The sequence below is a fragment of the Parasteatoda tepidariorum genome, chromosome 3 (assembly GCF_982258835.1).
Source record: "Parasteatoda tepidariorum strain Cologne lab strain chromosome 3, Ptep-v5.0, whole genome shotgun sequence".
In the NCBI taxonomy this organism is placed as follows: Eukaryota; Metazoa; Arthropoda; class Arachnida; order Araneae; family Theridiidae; genus Parasteatoda; species Parasteatoda tepidariorum.
Window position 1 is genome coordinate 40,787,037 of NC_141757.1, and position 21,598 is coordinate 40,808,634.

At 30.9% G+C, this 21,598-nt stretch overlaps 1 protein-coding gene across 1 annotated transcript in view; it reads left to right on the forward strand.

Annotated features, from left to right (window-relative positions):
* Window positions 1-20,459, forward strand: part of LOC139426940 (uncharacterized) — a 55,988-nt gene extending 35,529 nt beyond the window's left edge. The window contains exon 3 of the mRNA XM_071187123.2: window positions 18,067-20,459. Within this exon, the coding sequence (XP_071043224.2) occupies window positions 18,067-18,183 (117 nt within the window). The 3' untranslated portion in view covers window positions 18,184-20,459. The remainder of the gene's footprint in view (window positions 1-18,066) is intronic.
* Window positions 20,460-21,598: the final 1,139 nt, after the last annotated feature.

The following is a 21,598-nucleotide window of genomic DNA, read 5'->3' on the forward strand; positions in this document are numbered from 1 at the left end:
TTTTCATCCACAATAAATGCAAATATCTCGCTTGTTGGAAGAAGCTCGATTGGAAGTTTCCTGATTCTGCTTCTTCGACTCATTTCATCCACAGGAAGAGTCGGGATTTGATTACACAACCCGTTTTGAACTAAATGCTAAACAAACTTCTTAAATTTATCGTGCAGAGTTTCTAACTCATTTGTATGTATTACGTGATAATATATTTGCTTACCTGTAAAAAGGAAATTTTGTGAAATTTTTTTTTTTTTTTTTGACATTAGATATTCTTCATAACAAGAAGTCGAAATTCGCCAATTTAAGATTCGATTGAAAATTTTCTGATTATTATTCTAATCATTTCATTAGGTGATGTTATGATTTGGATTGCAAAACGTTTGATTATAAAACTACGGTCTTAAATATTCCTCATTTCACAAAAAAAGTAATTTAGAATCTTCTTCTTCAAAGTTCCCTGTTAATTAATGAATATTTAGTTATTAATTATATTAAAATATGTAAGGGTTTGGTTTTTTACTTTAGTGACTAATAATTTTATTAAAATTATTGACGAATTTCTTGGTAATTAATTACTACTGATCTAGATACAGTCTAGCAACATTTTATAATTGTACTAATTTGAATAGAAAGTTAAAATTTTAACAGTAAATTATTTTCTTGAATTTGACAGTATCGTTAAATCATATATTAGTCTTGATTTCAGTTTAGATAAATCGTGATTTAGAAGAAAATTTTATAAATTTTAATGTGCTAGTAAGGACACTTTTAACTTTCCACAAATCTACCATGACAACTTATACTATTATTTTTGAATGGAAGTAAAAATTTTTCACAAATATATTTCCTCATTTTTTCATGCAATAAGAGCTGTAATTAAGCTTTTTTTTTTATCACACAAAGTCCTTAAATACAGCAATCATCTAATAAAAAAACTCAACTTTCTTAATACTCGATTTTACCCTTAATTCAATAATCCGATATAATCTTTTACAAAACCTTTTGAACTGAAAACTAAAAAAATTATAAATAACCGTCTTAAGATTTTCTGAATAATATGTATGTAAAATATCACGAATAATAAATTTGCTTCTTTTTTTTAATTAAAAAATTAAACCAACATCTTAAATTTTCCTTTAAGAGATTCGAACTCATTTCTGTGTAAAATATCATGTAATAATATATTTTCTTACCTGTAAAAACTTCCTGAGCATCATTATACTAATTTCATCAACTGGTGTTATGATTAGATCACTCAACTTTTTGTATTAAAGGCTAAACAAATGTCTTAAATTCTCCGTACAAAGTTTTTAGATAATTTAATTGTAAAATATCAGTTAATAATATATTTGATTTTTAAATATGTTTTATTTTCTAATTAAAAGTTGTAGAAAATTGTAGATTTACTGAAAAAAAATTTTTTTTTTTCAAAGTGACAAAAAGATATTTTTTTGACCAAAGCTTAATATAGATATGAATTAAAGTAGTTTTACGGGCATTAGGTAGGTGAATTAATACATTAATTATTATGATTTTGCTGGAAGAAAAACATAAATTAATAGTTCGAAGGAATGACTGGTAGTGCATCTTAAAATATTATAAATTAAATATCTTAATCGTGAAATGTTTTGTGATTAGATGATATAATATAGGAATAATACACTTAGTTTTAAGCCTTACCTTAAATTTTTAATAATAATCAAAGCCAAAATTGCAATAAAAACAGGGAATAATATTACGAAAGGTTATTGAACTATAAATATCACCTTTTAATACCATTAAACTACTGGTAAATGCCCTTACAACAATTAGTTTTATGCTGATGGAAACCAAAGATATCTTGATCATTTTTTTCTATTAATGATCATATCACGTGATTTTTTTTATCCTTTTTTACTGATATACTAGCTGTACCCTGCGTGCGTTGCAACGCTTTCAGTTTGAATTTAAATTTTGTATTTAAGTGTGTAAATGAGATTTGTGGATTTGTGATTATGATTTGAATAGAGAATTTTATTTAATGGTGAAAAAACCAGTGATAGTCTCAACAGTTAATTCTCCAGGATATCGTTAGTGCATTTTCAAACAGACATGTATGGTGATGCACACCGACCATGAAACATATTTTGGATGATGATCTGAAATAATTCTGGATCAATGGAGTCATGAATATTTCTGCTGATATGAGCTGACCAATTTGTCCTGGTGTGAGTTTTTCAATAAGCCAAATCATGTGGCAATTCTCTTTTTCTGCCGTTCAATAAAATGCATCAAACACCGTGTCTCTCTAAAAACATGACTTTTCGCAATAAAACCAAGTTTAGAGCTTAATATTTGTTGTAACTCACGTGTGATAATGTATCATGAAGATCCGATGATGTTTGCCTAAGTTACTAAAGCTCTTTAATTTTAGCTCAAGCAGGATTGCATGTGAATGTAATAAATAACTCTAGCTGTCCATATGCGCACCGATACTTGTAGCAGCACCGAATGAAGTCATTTGGAAACACGAATGTACTGACCTATATTCGCCAAGAAAAGTTTCTATTGATTTGCTTGACCCGATAACAACGTTGATAATGGCTCGGCTGGCGACGTTAAATTTGGTAGTTACACTTTGCCTCCAGAACAGCAAATTCCAGCTGTTTCATTCTTAAATTTGAGAGCACTACAAAACATACATAATTGATCCATTTTTCCGATGATGACGCTTGGGTGAAAGACTATAGTTGGTTGTCGGATCATAGTGAAATGCACTCAGATTCAAATCAGAGTATTGGCAGCGTCTGAATAGCGAAATACGTTCTTGATTGATTTTTATTCTTGCATCGCGTTGCTCTGATGTTTCCGACGAACGGGCTTGATAAGTGCGTAGTTAATTTGTTAACAGTCTTCTTTCCTGTTTCTCAGACGTTTCTAAGGAACGGGCTAAAGCATTGTGTTCTCGATTAGTTTCAAGTCTTTCTTCCCGTTGCTCCGATTTTTCTGAAACACGGTTAGTTCTCTTCTTGCGTGCTTGAGATGTTGATCGACTAAGAGCGATTCGTTTAGGCGGCATATTTTTGCAAATATTCTCTTTCAAACAAAAAGAAATGTAGAAGTTGACAGTGGTCGCAAATTTGCTAATTCGAAAATTCACGTATTTATTTTAAATAATAAAAAAGCAATAAAAATGAAATAAATTAAATAAGAAATATAATAATGATAAAATTTAAAACAAAAATCTATTTTTGGTAAAAATATACTTGTGGGTGCCCCTTGACGAAATTGGTAACTTATGTTTATCACCATTCCTGTTTGCGCGGAACACCGCGGTAACAGGAATGGCTGCCGAAACATAATGATATTTTAATAATACATTGGAAAATTTCAGCAAGACATCGGCCAAAACTTTATAAAATTGCAATGAACCCAATGTAAACAAAATTAATAAACCCAATAAAATGCATTTTGAATCGAAATAAAAATTAATGGAGTAAGCACAGAAAGAAAAGGGAAAAAAAAACATCTCACTTATTCATTAAGCTTGAATTTCCTCAGTTTTAGGTGCACAGAATTCTCTAATAGCAGATAGATACTTTCTAAATTTATCATGAATAGAATCTGTGTTCCTCCATCGCCACATAAATTCGGCGAAATACGAATTGAAAATGGCGTCTGTGGTATCGGAATGGCGGTGACATTTTTTTCTAAAGTCCTTTTTTTATGACTGCCCACATACCTTCGATCCTATTGATCAGAAGCAAAAGTAACCTAATCAGCCGGTATCCAACATAGAACTAACGGACTTCTGAAATTACATATACCGTTGAACATTTAAAAATAACGCTGAAATTTAAACGAATCAGAATCACGATTGGGATTCAACATCGGCCAGCTTGGAGATCAACCGCTATCACAACTTGGTGAGAGTCAAGGGGTACCCTCAAATATAGTCTACTCCTATTTTTTAAATGAAATAATTAAAATGAATGTGAATTCTCAAACTTTGTAATAATAAACAATCTAATAGTTCTCAAATGACAACTGTCAGCAATGAAAAATTGCATACTGAATTGAGCTAAAATTGCATACTAAATATAAATAATTATTAAAAGCGTGCAAGATGAATAAAATTTGCTTTTGCCTTGATTTTTATTAAACAGTTTTCACAATACTAAATCCGTGATACGACCAATAATTACGAAACTTATTCTCGTTGATTTTACGTGCTTGTGCTCACCTGAAATAAAGAACCGAATTATGATTAAATATTAAAGTATATGTAATTTACTTTTCTAAAAGAATAGAGCTATAAGATAGAAAATATCACTGTTGTTATCTTCAAGATATTTGAAAACTGATTCATATACAGCAAAATTTAAAACAATGGCTAACTTTTACCCAATCAGAAAATTCCATTTCGATTTTCGCTGATACCGCTGGAACGGTTTGTGGCAGAATGTTCTATTGTGAATCTAAACCATTCTCGAATCCTTCTGAAGGTACACAGAAAATTTCATTTAAATCAGTCCAGCCGTTTAGGAGGAGTTCAGTGACATACACACGAACAGTCGAAATATATATATAAAGATAGAGATATATAGAATCAAATGTATGAGAAATGTTTTGCGATTAGTAAATGGTATTTAATACTCGAAAAAAAAATTTGCCCATTTTTTAAAAAGAGCGTTATTTAAAAAGCATGATTACGCTTCTTTTCAAACAGCATTCGTGTTGAATAAACGCCTACTAAATTAAAACTCTTAGTTTTATAGAAAAACAAGCAAATAAAGAACAAATACCAAACAAGACCCTGTTATTTGACTGTGAGAAGTGCCATGTGGGTAAAACCTTTCGCAATTATCATTTATTTTACTGTGATTCAGTTTACAACAGACAACAGATTTTGATGGGATGGATAAAATGACAAATACGCCTCTCAAAACGTAGGAAGGTATCAAACGCCTACGCCATTTCAAAAACACGGACAATTTTTATGCTATACAAATATTTTTTAAGATCCTTTCCCTTCCTTTGGTGATCAATGAGAAAATGTCGTGAAATTTACGAAACCTTTCACCAGGAAGGCTAAAAGAATTTCCCAGTTCTCCGGACCTAAATTAATATCTTTACCTCCACCCACTCCAATAAACCAATATTCAACCACTCTATCTCCACTTTTCATGACGGTCACGCTACAGGTCCCTCAAGAGCAAACCAAGCGCAAAATAGTCACGCTTCCCAACTCTAAGGACAAAAGCGCTCTTTTGTTAACTTTGTGTGAGCCAGGAAAGCTTAGCGCTCTCTTCATCCTTATATTGTACAGCACGTTACACGAAATTAACAGATTCAGTTACAAATACATTGGAAGATAATACAATGTGCAGGTTTTTTGACGAAAAGCTAACAGTTTTGTGATGTGTGATGGCAACCTAGCAATTGTATTTGGCTTTGTTAGAAACCGGTGGCAAAGGCATTCAAATTAAACCACACTATATCTACTGAGCATTAGGTGTGTATTATATCGTAATGGGTGATAAAAAATAGAGTCACAATTTTTGTATCTTGATGATATTTATAAATGGGTTGCGTTAAAAAAAGACACAATTTTATCAACAAGAAAATAAATATATGAAAGTATTTGCAGTCTTAGAAGTCGTTTCATCCAAGCATTCGCCATTAACGCTACACTTTAACAAAAGAGAGAAAATATAAAACCTATATTGACCATTAATTATATTCTATTTCTATTATTCTATATTGACCATTCTTTCATTTACTACCCCCTTTTTTCAGATTTATATAAAAAATATGCATTTTCAGTCACTGCAAGTTAAATGTTTTAAAATTTTATTTCCATGCATCTTAAACGAAGAAAATAAGTTTATAAAACGGATAATTTTATAAAATAAAGAATGTTCTTGTATATTGATTTTTTTCAGTAAATAAGTTATGCCTACCGGCAAGGTTCTTGTAATCAATATTTTCTATGCGTGTTTAGAAATATAATTTAAAAAAAACTACAGATTGTTCAGGCAGAAAGAAAAAGTTACATCTTTTTGAAAAGTGCTAAATCTTAATATATTAAATATAACTTGAACTTGGGGACATAGGTAATAGAAAACTCTGTGTAATAAATAATTTTTTTTATGTAAAAAAGTTATGCCTAAATGCAAAAGTTTCATAATCAATATTTTTAACACTTGTCCATAAATAACATTTAGAAAAAAACTACAGATCAATCTGTTTAGACGGAAATTAAAAATTATGTCATTTTGGAAGTGCCTCATCTTATAAATAAATTATATATTAAATATATCTTGAACTTGGAGATATAGTTAATACAAAACTATATACAATAAATTATTTTTTTAAGTAAAAAAGTTAATGCCAACTAGCAAAGTTTCCATAAATCAGTATTTTTAATGCTTGTTCAGTGATATTGTTTACAAAAAATACAGATCAATCTTAATTTATATAAGAAATCGGGCTTTGCTTTTAATATTATATTTGGCAACAAATTATCTCTAATCTTTAATTGATAATTCAAACTTTTAAATCAATGTAAATATATTTAATGAATAAATTGCAACATCTTACATTACTATCTGTGTCTTTAAAAAATTTATTTTTATGAGAATTCCAACAATAAAATATTAAAAATATGTTATGACGATGCTTATATTTTGTTTTAAAAAATTTATTGTTATTTAAAATTGCTATAACTAATTAGATAACTATTATTTTTTAATATCTCACAATATCCAATTAGTGAATATGAATGCATGTGACAAATTAAATACTGGGTGAAAATGTTAAAAATACTATTCTAAACTTTATCGCTTTTCTATTGAATCCATCCATGATGATAATCAGATTTGCCTACAAACGACCTCTTTTCTAGCTACACAAATTTGTCATCATGTAGGCAACTGATCATAAAAAAAATCACTTGTCATCATCACGTTTCTATAGGGTTACAAATACGTCTTATGCAGGAGACAGCACTAATCCACAAGCCTTCAACAAATGCTTTTCATTCCGTATGTATATGAATACGCTGCAATGAAGGGCCATAACACACGTCTTAATGCATGGCCCGAGCAACATGCAACACGGGCATTATAACTCTAAGACCAAAACCAAATGGCCCGTATAACTCGGAAGGGAAAATAAAAAGAGCATCCCCTTCACAAAATGACATTAACGGTTTTATTACTGGTCGTTTCCATTTTTGCACAACTCGCGCTCACCAAGTGCCGTTAAAAACCATCTATATCGTTTCCTGAAGGGGTGTGTGGAAGGGTGGCGTAGGCATGAGAAAACTATAAATTACTTTCAGCCGTAATAAATGACGAAAATGGCTGTCCGAATATAAAGAGAGGCATTCTCGCTGTCAGAGTTGTCTGCTCATCTTCCGCATATCAGGGTGGGAGGGGAGTGCAAAATGAAGAAATTCTCGGCCACTGAGCCGAAGACTGTTACAATTTAACAGTATCCAAGCATGGTATTGATCTTGCAGTTCTCTATAATCCGTGGCATTAAAAGAAGTGATTCCTACCAATTCTTAATATGAATGAGAAAAAAATAATGTTTGAATAAGAGGCCAACTTCATCTGGTTTTAAAAAAAAATTGAACTTACCTTACATCCAAGTTCACCCAAGTCATTCCAACCTTACTTTAGTATATCTCCAGCTTATTTTAAAACTAGCATATCTCCAGCTACTTCCAAAACTAGCCCATTTTGAGCCTACTTTATAAAGTAGCCCATCTCTGCTTAATTTAAAAAGTGGTGCACATCCAGCTTGTTTTAAAACTAGTACTTTCGGCTGTAATAAATGACTAAAATGTGGCGTACTAAGTATTGTGGAAATATCGCAGAATTTGGGGAATAGATAACCCGATGTTTCGTGCTGTATTTGCAAAACGTTTTTTTAATCAATTGATTTGAAAACAATTGGGACGGTGGATAGGAAATAACTTGATACTAAATGCACAATAATTTTAGTGCTTAATCAAATATCAATATTGGATTTTCAAATAAACATGAAAAAATTTCTTCAAGTAAAAATGTACAATTGGTCTTCAAGGGTACTACATTTGGTCATAAACTAGAGTTGTAAACGTATCACAAATCTTTGGCTATGGGCTGCATTTCAACATCTGGCGTTTTGTCCCATTCCTTGCACAAGCATCTATTCAAGTATGACAAATTCTTACGCGTTTTAACACAAAAACTTTTATTAAAATAGATTTAAGTCCGGAGAATAATACAGCCATTCTTGTCCTATAAGAAAAACAGGCTGATTCGAATTCCACCATAATTCGACAATAATTACACAAATTGTAATAATAAAAAGGATTTTATTTCATTGTGGTTCAGTGGTTAAATCCAAACTGAAACTTAAGAAGAGAAGAAAAAATAATAAGAAAATTGTTTGCGCTCAGCGCCATCTGTTATCATAAATCCTCAACACTCCCCACTTGAACTCCTCCGAGTTCACTAAAATTTTAAACATAAAAATTAGACAAAAATAACATAAACATATTTTAAAAAAAATAACATTTAAATGCAAATAAATTTGAAATTAGATGCAAATATTCACTTGAAAGAAAAAAAAAAACATAAACTATTAAAGTTTATCATTGTTCATTTCAGTCATTGAGTTCTAAAGGATAAATAAGTTGTACTGGGCGTTTATATTCGCCGTTGGATTTGCGAATAAGGCAAGATCTTATAAGTCCGTCACGCCCTTGAAATACTTTTGTTATAATACCTATGTCCCATAATAGTTTTGATTTTGTGGTGCCCTCCATCATAACCACATCTCCCACTTTCAAACATTTTGTTTGGTTAGGAGAAGTGAAGTTGTGTGCAGATCTCAAATTAAACAAATAGCTCTCCTTCCAGCGCTTCCACAAATTAGCCAATAATGTAGCTTGGTATTCTTTTCTTTTTATAAGAATCTTTCTGGTGGATTCTCTATGGATGGTTTCTATGAAATGGGCTGGATACTCTGCCTTTTCTTTACCAGGGGTTAAAAATTGTGATGGGGTAAGAATTTCCGGTTCTCCAATTTCGTTAGTGACGTAGGACAAGGGTCGAAGATTAACGATGGTTTCGATTTCAGTCAATATAGTGGTCATCTCTTCAAAATTTAAGAGAGCTTTTCGAAGTATTTTCTTTAGAGGCTCTTTGACACTTTTTACCAATCTTTCATAAAATCCTCCCCACCAAGGAGCAAGTTGGACGATGAAGTTCCAGGATATTCTTTTAGCAGCAAGAAAGTTTTTGAACTCGGAATTTTCCAAAATATCAAATAATCTCTGAAGCTCTTTATCGGTACATTTAAAAGTCTTGGCGTTGTCGGAGTAGATTGTATGACAACCACCTCTTCTAGAGAGAAATCTTCTGAATGCGAGCAGAAAATTTGAAGCAGACATGTCTGAGACTAATTCAAGATGTATTGCTCTCGTGACTGCGCATGTGAACAAGGCTATATATGATTTCTTTATTCCATTTTCACCCTTGATGTAGATTGGTCCGGCAAAATCAATTCCGCATACGGTAAAAGCAGGAGTTTCACTAATTCGATCTTTTGGAAGCTGTCCAGTCATTTGGGTAGAAGGCTTGGCTGTGTATCTGCGACAAATCAAACACTTCGAGACAACCTTTTTTACTAATTGTCTTCCTTTAGGCACCCAAAATCTTCTCCGAATTTGTACTAGAGTGCTTTCTACTCCAGAATGAAATATATTTTCGTGTTCTCGCTTAACAAGCAACTCTGTAAATTTAGACTGTATTGGTATGATTATAGGCTTTTTCTCATCAAAAGAATAATCTCCTTCGTCCAATCTTCCTGTGATTCTCAGGATACCTTTTTCATCAAGATAAGGAGCTAAATTGAAAATAGTAGAAGAAGTTGGAATAGGCAAACTAGATTGGAGAGCTCGTATCTCACTTTCAAAGAATTTTGCTTGAGTAAGCTTTACTAGTATATCTTCAGAATTTCGGAGCTCTTCTGCAGTCAGAGTGTCCATATTCGGCTTAACTTTCTTTAAACAGTTCAAATATCGCACTACCCACGCTATGATTCTAACAACTTTTTCGAGGTTGCTAAAGTTAGCGATATTTATCAACTCAAGTTCTTCACCATCTACACATTTCATAACGGTGACTTCATTTTTACGATACTCAATTTGTTCATCATTTTCTTTGAAGAGTTTCAATTCTGGCCACATTTCGGTCGGAAGCGACAACCAAGGTGGCCCCTTCCACCAAATGTCGGAATTCTTCAATATACTCATGGAAGCACCTCTACTAATAAGATCGGCAGGATTGTCAATTCCGGGGCAGTGGAACCAGTCCTTAGGTTGAGTAATCTCTTGAATTTCTTCCAATCGGTTACGCACAAATTGTTTAAAACGAATGGCAGGAGTTTTTATCCAGCAACACACAATAGAGGAATCGCACCAAAAGAAACTGTCACACGGAATTTTTATGGCTCTAGTAATAGTTCGAAATAATCTAGCAGAGAGGAGGGCACCTAGTAGCTCCAGTCGTGGTAATGTAATCATTTTGAGGGGAGCAATTCTACTTTTAGCTGAAACAAAACATGTAGAAATATGCCCATCACTAGTTTCTGATCTGATATAGGCAACTGTACCATAACCCTTTAAGCTGGCGTCAGAGAAGATATGTAACTGTGAACTTATAATTTCTTTGTTACCTGCTTCGAAAAAATAATAACGCGGTATTTTCAAATCATTAAGTTCACCGAATTGTTTACATATTTCGCGCCACTGATTTTCCATATCTAAGGGTAGCTCTTGATCCCACTCCAATCCGCTTTTCCAAATGCTTTGAACTAGAGATTTTAGAAGCATTGTAAAGGGTCCCAAAAATCCTACTGGATCAAAAATACGCCCAATGATTTTCAAAATAAATCGTTTTGTTATTTGCCCTGTGTCTATCAATTTTAACAGATATTTGGACTCAAAGTAAAATACATCTCTTTCAGGATCCCAACAAACTCCCAAAACTTTAAATGGAAAACCTGATTGACCTAACGATTCCTTTTCATTCTGAACATCTATACCTGCATTCTTCCATAATTCGCGTAATTTTTTATCATTTGTTTGAAACTTTCTCAATACCATGCCCGCATCCCGAAATATTTCAACACAATCAGAACTTATTTGAAATGCTGTATCTGTACTGTCACTTCCCCCTATGACGTCATCGACATATACCCTTTCATTTAGTAATTCATACGCAAGAGGCTTTGATTTTGCAAACTTTTTAATATGCTCTTTAATAGTAGCCGCTAAGAGAAAAGGGCTACAGTTGATACCAAACAGTACGCGGCAAAATCTATAAATTACTGTAGACGAATCATTATCGGGGTCATCTGACCAAAGAAATCTTGTGACATCTCGATCTTCTACATTAATCCCTATTTGTAAGAAAGCTTGTTGAACGTCCCCTATAAAAGCAATCTTGTTTTCCCGAAACGCTAGCATAAGTTCATTTATATCTGGGTATAAATTTGGCCCAATATACAAACAATCGTTAAGAGACAATTCATTTTTTTTATGCGCGGAACCGTCAAATACAATCCTTAATTTGCTAGTTAGTTTATCGTTTCTTATAACCGCCCTATGAGGTAAATAACATTGTTTATAATTTTGGGGATCAGTGTTTTTAACTTTCTCAATTATCCCTTCATTTTCGTAAGTTTTTATAACTTTTTTATATTCTTCAAACAAGGATTTATCATTTTTAAATCTCCTTTTTAATTTGTCAAACCTCTCTGAAGCCAGCTCAAAGTTATCATTTAACAAATGTTTTGTATTTGGTCTCCAGAGAAGTCGTACACTATACCTATTATTTTCAAAATGTAAATCAGAATTAAAATCTTTTAACAATTCACTTTTATTATCAACATTTTCTTCGTTCATAGTATTTATTCCTAATCCTTCAAGGTTCCAAAACAAAGAATAATCAACATCAGATATTATAGTATTGTTTACAATCCTACTTAATTGGCAATTATTCATGAATCTCCCTTGAACCACAAAACCAAATAAACTATCGGTTGCAACGAGCCCTTTTCCGAGCCTCAAAGACGTATCAAAGATTACGTCATGTAGGAAATCGGCGCCGATCAAAATGTCTATATCAGCTATTTCTCCGGTATCCGAAAGAAAAATATTATTTTTCCTTGCTAATTGTTTAATTCTCTCATGGGGTGCGGCTATTTTCCCACACGTTATTTTTTCTACTACAAATGCTTCAATGCACACATTTAATTTTTTATCGTTTTTGTTCTGAAGATTCACTTTCACTAAATCATAAGAACACCCCTTGGAAATTTTTTCTCCAAAACCGAAAACATGCAACCGTTCAGTTTTAATGGTCCTGAGGTTCAACTCATTACAAATATCCCGTTTCAAAAAACTGCGATGGCTACCAGAGTCAAATAAAATTCTAACCAACTTCTTTACATTACCACAAATCAAATACGCTAAAGAAGTCTGTAAATAGATCATTTCATTTTGTTTTCGTTTCGAAACACATGAAGCGGTAACGGATGCCAAAGTATCATTTTTCTCTTTCGACTCATTATTTATTGCTGATTTATCACAAATTAATTCGCTATGCGGTTTCTTACATAATGTGCAAATACATTTATTCCAACATTTTTTGGATGTGTGATATTTCTTTAAGCACCGGAAACAGCGAAATTGATCTTTCAGCGTTTGTTTTTTTTCTTCGATGGTCAGAGAACAATCTTTCGATTCGTGATTTTTGGAATTACAAAACAAACAAAATATGTTGTTAGATGCCGAAACTAATGCTGAGGAAGATGAGAACTTCCGATTATAATTATGTTTACTATGGCTCTCCGACCGTTGCTGTGTTTCAAAATGAACACTTTGTTTTTTAGAACTATTAGACAACACATGTGAGGCTTCTCTACATTCTACCTCTTTTCTAATAAATGAAATTAATTCATCAATGTCAAAATCTACACTTGATTTTCTATTTTTATTATAATCTAAATTTAAATCCTCTGGTAGCTTTTGTAAAATAACAGGACAGAGTAAATTACCATAACTACCTTTTGTTACATTCATTGATTGCAAACTGCGAATATGGATTTCACATTCGTCATAGAATTTACGTAGAGCTTTAATATCATATGAATTTCTTACAGAATTAATTGATAAAAGTTTATTCATATGACTACTAATAATTAAATCTTGCCTACCAAATCTTTCGGTAAGCAACTTAATAGAAGAATCATAATTACTTTCAGTTAATGAGAATCCAGAAATTGCACTTAAAGCAACTCCCCCTAAATACATCTTAAGATAATTAAATTTATCAATTTTTTTAAGACTCTCATTACTATGTATAGCTATGTTATAGCTATTCCAAAAACTGTGCCACTCACAAGCATCACCAAAAAATTTGTTTATCTCCAATTTAGGTAATTTAACGTTAGCAACGTGCGAGATATTTCTACAAGTTATATTTTCTTGTAAATTATTGTTACCACTATTAAGCGTTACTTCCTGTCTTGTAGTCTGGCATTTCAGTAAATATCTTTCAATTTTGCCTTTATAAGCCACTACTCGATCTTGATACTCTTGACTTTGTATGATTTCACTCTCTAATTCCTCGCTCTTATCAAAATAATTTTCAATTTTCGAATCAAGATCCTTTAAGGTTTCGTTTTTTTCTACTAACTGATTTAGTGAATCATACAAGGTCTCATCAGGAAGTATTTCTAATAACAATTTCTCAATTTTATTTATTAATTTTGTAATCAGCTGTCTGATTACTGCTCTTTTAGACTTTAATTTTTCAAAATCATCCATTATAAACAGCTCGCACGTTACTATAATAAATACAATACAATTAATGCAATATCAAAATAAATTACCGACTTAAGGGAGACCAAACAAAACAAATGTTAACTTACATTTCATGCAGGTGGCCTACTTTTCGGCCGGTGTAGCACCATGATTCGAATTCCACCATAATTCGACAATAATTACACAAATTGTAATAATAAAAAGGATTTTATTTCATTGTGGTTCAGTGGTTAAATCCAAACTGAAACTTAAGAAGAGAAGAAAAAATAATAAGAAAATTGTTTGCGCTCAGCGCCATCTGTTATCATAAATCCTCAACACAGGCACTTACTTTTAGTTTCCAATAAAACTATAATGACCTAGCTATTGTCACCTTGTAAAACCAAGGGACGTGTACATGAGAAACTAACAAAGAGTGCCCAATTTCAATAAGATTAAACAATAACAAATAAATTAGAATCGAAATCCAAATTTAATTTTAAAATTCTCTTTGCAATAAATTTCCTGATTTTTCTTAAATACGGGAGAAATGTCGTATAACGTGATTGACGTTTTACGCCATATACCGTATATCAAAATTCTTTTATCTCTACGATGGACATGAAAATATCAGGTCTGCATTAAAACGACAAATGCTTGAGATGTATGAAATACATATTAGCAATAAATGTATAAATAATCGTGTAAGTTAACTATTTGATACAACTAAATACATTTGATAAGAGTAATAGCATTTTTTCACCGAAACAAAAACAATAAAATTATCTTTAAATTAGAATCTTCAAATCAATAAAATTAAACGATCTACAAATTAAATTTTGAAACTCCGTTTGTAATAAAATTTCTTAGCTCCGGAATAAACATTCTGTAAATAATACTTGTATTTTGAATAATGTTTTTATCATGCGTCATTAATTCATACGCGGAAGACTTTTAATATCTTAAATCCTCACTTATTGCATATTATAGTTTCGGTTATGACTAACCGTGGCACATTTTACTACACGGTTTTATTATCATCGAATTCTGATTTTCCAAGTCATTATTTCCTGGTTCAACATTGAGAAAACTATTCAGTGTAGACAAGAAATAAGATGGCCAATACACGTCAATGTATACGTTCTAAAATGCCTATACTGTAAAAAATTACGTTAAAAAGAATCGGAGTTCCGGTACCTTCTACCGTAAAATCCGTTTTTACCGGCACATGTTATAGAACAAAATTTTTTTACAGTAATAATTACAGCAAAATCACTGACTCACTCTAATTAAATAAATATTACTTTAAAAATAACATCATACTATTTTACGGTAAACATGGAATTTACGGTGAAATGGATTTGATGAATGATGCACCCAAAGTGCCGGTACCATATACCGTAATTTGATTCGGAATTTTTTTCAGTGTAGTTCTGTCTCTTACTACTTCTTAACGTGTTAATATTATATACATATATAGAATCAAGTTCATTTGATTTATAACAAAAAATCTAGAAATAATGACCAAGGAAAATATTTTCTTTTCTTAGAAATTGGAAAAACGGCCCATATAACAACCGATTTGAGCCACTAAAAAAAATTAAATTGATTATATTTGTAACCAGAATTTGTATATTCAAAACAGCGAAAGTGAAAATATCAGGTCTATGTTGAAATGACATTTAAATAATGAGAGATATTATCTATCTCTCATTATTTATCTATAATACATATAATTTATAGCATATAATACATAGCATTTATATATATCTATAATACATATAATATAAGGGCTAATATGTACACTATTTTTTATTAATACATTTTCTTCAAATAATTGTGCTTTCCTATAATAAGAACAAACAATTGAGAATAAATTTAAATTGATCTCTATATTTAATTTTGAAACCCCCTTTACAATAAAATTTTCTAATACTATGTCTATTCCATACTTAATACGGGTTTTGAATAATGTTTATAACGTGGTTGATTGATTCCTTAATTCCTTCGGGGAAAGACCTTTAATATTCTATATCCTTGCTGAATACATATTGTAGTTCGGTTGGCACATTTTACTGCACAGTTTTATCATCATCGAGTACTGATTTTCCAAGTCATTATTTCCGAGTTCAGCATTGAGAAAACTATTCAGTGTAGACAAGAAATAAGATGGCCGATATACGTCAATGTCTACGCCACCTGGGGTGCCTGGTTTTGTCTCTCGCCACTTCTAAACTTTATTAATATCCCTTTGTATTGTGGGAGTGCGGTTTGCGAAATAGAGAGGGATCCTTGAAACCCCCCTGTTCAGAAAACTCGGTATTAAACTCATCACGTGTCGTCATTTGATAGGAAAGATGGGTTTATCTTTTCTCGCTTAAACAATAAGGGACAGGGGAGGTAATAAATAAGAACCGAATTTCCCATGAGGCGGGTTTTGAAAGATTGTAAAATATATGGTGGCAAGGGAGAAAGAAGTTTTTATATGGCGGCTGTGTGCACTTATGGGGTGTGTTTAATGGCGGTGAAAGAAAGATATAAAAGTGGTGTTTTTCTCAGCGAGGAGAAATCGGTGAAAGCCTCGCGAGAGGAATCGTAAATTTGAATTTAAATTTTCGGTATGGAGTTGGCATAACTCAATTAGTGAAGGAATTAAAGTGAGTTGATTTACATATTTGCGTAAACTGTGTTTCCGTTTTAAGTGACAAATTATCATAGCCTGAATGGCGTAGTTCTTTTTTGCTGAGGAATAAATTGAATATCATATTTCAACTTCATTGAAATATATTCGCGCAAATGAGGCTTAAAAATTGAAAGATTTGCTCTATTTAAGATAATGTATGTCAACTATTTTTTTCCCGCTTTCTCCTATTTTTTTCCTTCTTCCTAAAGTGTGTTTTATTTTGCACATAGAATCAAATTATATGTGTTATAAATTTAAAAATTGAAAGGGAACTTTCTGGTGATTTGATAAACTAAAAAAAGTTAAATTGATTACATAAATTTTTTTATAACGAAAATCTGAAACTCCTGTTTTAAAAGGATGTAACATGAAAATGAAATGAAATGAATGAAAATAATGGAAGGACCAAAATTTAAGCAAAACTCAACTTTTCTACAGACTATTAATAAAAATTATGTAAAGAAATACTTTTTAATGCATGTTTCATACCATGAACTTTCATTAATGCTAAAATCTTAATAATCCTTTTTAAATTTTTCTTTTTTATTATTAAATAATGAACTAACATTGTTTGAAAATATGTTTGAATTTTGACTTAGAGCAGTTTTATCAAAATTTATAGTAATATTTAAACTGTGAGGATAAAGTGTGCAAGCAATTAAAAAGGCATAGCCTCAACCATTAATATTATGCATAAAATTAAAGTTAATATGTATTTCATGGAATGAATAAATTTAGATACTGTACACATCAATAAACTTCAATACAAGTAAAAAGCAAAAAAAGTAAGCAAGACAAGTTGTTGTTTAAAATAATTTTATTTTATTTTATAACCGGTGTTAAACACCTGACCCAATTCAGAGTTTAAAACTATCAATGTTCATCTCCATAGCCTTGTAATTTTGGATTCCTGGATCAAGCATTGGAATAAACTAGCCTTCATGGAGAACTTTTATGATGTAACTGACCCTCATTTATGTTAAATGGAAAGGAGAATCCTAAAAGCCTCCCACGGTTAGCTCGACGGCGAAGGGATCTTTACCCATGATCCATTTACTACTGAGAATATGATACGTTAACACTGTGGTTGGTGCGTTCCGGGAGCTGAGTTTCTATCAACCAACCACCGCTGGGATTTGAACCTGGTGCATCTCATTGGGAAGTGAACACTCAATCCCCTGAGCTACAGCTGCTCAATTTAAAATAGTTGTAATTTTTTTTTGATTAAATAATAAAAACTATTATTTCCAAAGTATATTTGAAATTTTTAAACGCCTGAAAAATTGAATTTCTCTAATTTGTATAATTCTTCTCTAAACACTGCGCTTATTTTTATTTATAAATATATTTGTGCAATAATTTTTTAATTTTTCTTTATTTTCATGAAATTGATTTTAGTGTGAACTTAATGAAATTTCTTAAATAATCATTGTAAACCCATTGTATTTATTCTAGAAATACAATCATTGTATTTCATTTGATGATTATTGTACTTTAAATCCTAATTATTTTTGAATAAAATGTCTTTTTTTTTTTCCAGGATAAATGCAGATGTGCCAAATTATCTTGGACATTTGATGGGGAAAACATTTTGAGACATCTTATAAAACTTTTCAGCATCCCGATCGAGTTCTGTCATAGAATGCAGATGCGATGACAAAATTCTCCCGGAAAATTGTGAATAATTGTGTAAAATACATGCGATTCGAATAAATCGCCACCAGCAATATGACTCCAGGCTTTTCGCTGTAGTATGTTTGAATATATATTGAACGTTGCTTAGGATAATAATCATTAAAAGTTAAGAATTCGTAATTATTAATTACTATTAATTATAACTAATTATAAATTAAGTTACTTATTAACATTATAACAACCTGCAATCAACAAAGAAAGGAACAGAAATCTATGATCCTAAACTCACTGAATATCTTTTGATTGTTATAAAAAGTGCATTTAAATTTAAAAGCGGGCCATTCAAGAATAAAATTAACATGGTAATGAATAAATAAAAGTGTAATGAGTGCACATATAATATAGTGTAGGTTTAAGAGTAATTTGGCTATTTATTGCATATTTATTTGGGCGAAATGTCTGGTGGTAAGTTGTCTGTGAGTCAGTTGAAAGGAAACAAAATTATCTTGCTTGGAGCTTATACAACAACAAATCAAATCGCCACTGTACATTAACTGTATTGTTTTCAGTAACAAACGGTGTATATTTGTGACTGATGATATTTGTGTAAAATTTTAAACATGTCTGTATGTGTAATCATCTTTTTAAATGATTTGTAAAAGAGTTGTAAGATATGAGTATTGATGAGCTTTATAAATAGCGCACAATGCAATTTTAACGTTTATTATATTACTTTGAGACTAGTCATTTTTTTAAAAATGAATAGAAAAATTGAGGATGTCTTATACAGCTTAAATCAAATTGCTTTTTTTTTGAAATTTTTAAATTTTTTTTTATTCATCCACAAATTCAATTTAACTTTCTCATTTGATAACATTTAGTTTAGTCTCATTTAGTTTCAATACTTTTTGCAAAGCGTTCATTGACTCTAGAACAGACCATTGCTTTACTCATTAAAGTGATCGTAAAATTATAAGAGGTCGAAAAAATAATTATCTTTTTAATGAAACCCTACTCTGCAGTTGGACTTCAAAATTGCAGTGAATATTTTTCATAATAGAGCATGTTTCAGGATTGGTATAGAAAAAAAAAACTACCGGGTTATCCTAAATTATTAATCGGATTTTTAAAGATTGTTTATTCACAAGTAGGCGATGCATAAAGACAGGTGATACATAAAAATTTATTTACACGTACTGATTTTTTGATACATACTATAAATGTCCAGTGTGCGTTCGTAGTCTCCCGGCACTCATTGGATATTCAATTTTGCTCACACATTCAATATCATATTTCTAAGAAGAAGAAATCGCATAGTATGATGTCTGGAGACCTAGGGGGCCATATCCAACACATAAAAATCTTCTTCAACTTCAGCGCTATCTTATGCACTGCTGCCACGTGCATAACATATAGCATGCATGTGAACATCGAGGTAGGCTTTTAATTCGGTGAGTAAATACATTTTTTGGTACATTTCCTGTTTTTGAGAGAAATATACCTTTAAATATGAAATGATTTGAAACCCAATAGTATAAAAAATTATGAAAAATATTCATGTTATATATTTATTCAAAGTGCTGGGTAAAAGAAAACAAGAACTGAATATTTTGGATTTGTATTCTTATCCTTCAATAATAATAATAATTATTATTATTTTAAGATCCGCAATCTAAAATTTATTTCCAATAAATGTTTTGCTTCAATAAAGATTTCAACTCAAATATTGCGTAAATCAGGTAATCTTGAATATGAATTTTTATTAAACAATTAAAATTGTAAAAATAGCGAATAATGATTTTCATTAAAATTCATGTTTAGATTACGATTAAATTTTTTAAAAAATGAGACTAGATGTTTACATGTTTATCACACATGTAATCAGTTAAAAATTGTGGACAAGAAAAAATGGTTTTTACAACTTAAATGGTCTTCCTTGACAAGCATTTTCAGGAAACTTATTTTTATAATTTTGGGATTAAATATTTTTCTCTATTTAAAGATCTTTCAACAGTAAATAATGACATAAGAATTTTATGTTGAAATCATATCTGAGAAAAATGGACATTCTGTAAATTTTTCACACTTGAAAACCTCTTAACAACGAAAAGAAGTAAATACATTTTATTTTGATTCTCTTATTTTGCAAAACATAATGGGCTTGTACTGTAATAATATTTTGTACTTTTTATATTTGTACAGTGTTTTGTAATTGTGTATACATTATTTTATATGCTTTTGTTATAATTTTTATCTAGTCATATACAAATATTTGAAATAAATTAAATTATCCTAAAACTATATTTCTGTATTATTTTTGTCTTCATTCTTTTGTATATTTCATTTTTGACTGCCATTGATGGTGAGCAGTTTAAGAGATTAGGTCGCTTTTGTACTATAAAAAATCCTTTTTTTAAAAAAAAATTTCCCAAGAAAAATTAAAAAAATCATCACTAAAATTCTATTTCCTAACGTTATATAGTTATATTTTAATATATGTGGAAAAAAGGATTGTCAAAACTACCAGAATATGGTACATTTTACCGTATTCCAATTCTGAGTTTACGACTATTAATGTTCAACTCTGTAGACTTGTAATATTGGAATCCAACCCATAAGACAAGGGAACTCCAGGATCAAACATTGATCCAAGCAAGCCTTTGTGGAGGACTTTTTGATGGAACTAACCCGCATTCCCGTTACATGGAGAGAAAAAACCACGACAACCTCCCACGGATATTCCGACGGCAATGGGATACTAACCCATATTCCGTCTGACACTGAGGATATTTTACGTCAGCACAGTGCAGTGTTGCCAGGTCACGATAACCGCTCACCCCCAAATAGCGTTGTAAAATTCCCTAAAATTTTTTAAAAAAACCCTAAATTTTTAATTTAATGTATAAGTATTAAAAAATAGTACAAAAGTTAAATAATGTATCGAAAACGCTGCTTTAATACTTTTTAATATCTTAATATCAACAAATTAATAATCTGCTGATAATTTAAAAAAAAGCATGAACAATTGTACTATTAATTTACCTTTAAACTGCTTTTCGTGATACCAATCTTTCTTGTACTTTTGTACGTACTTCTTTTTTTCTTTATCCTTTGGCATTATTTTTAAACCATGCACATTAAAAAATTTAAATAATTTGAATTCAAATTCACCAAACATACAGGTTGATCGAGCTAAGTAATAACTTACTACATTCAACAAAGGGGTTAAGTTCTAATATTACATCTTGATCTTTTTGTTTTGGTCTAACATATTGATTTTCATATTACCATCTCACTCATTCAGTTATAAAATTTGATATTAGAACTCAAACAAAATTAATCTAGTAAAATTCACAAATAGCCCTAAAACAAACCCCTAAAAACGAATGAACCCCCAAAATACCCACTGAAGATTAAAAAAAAAAAAAAAAAAAATA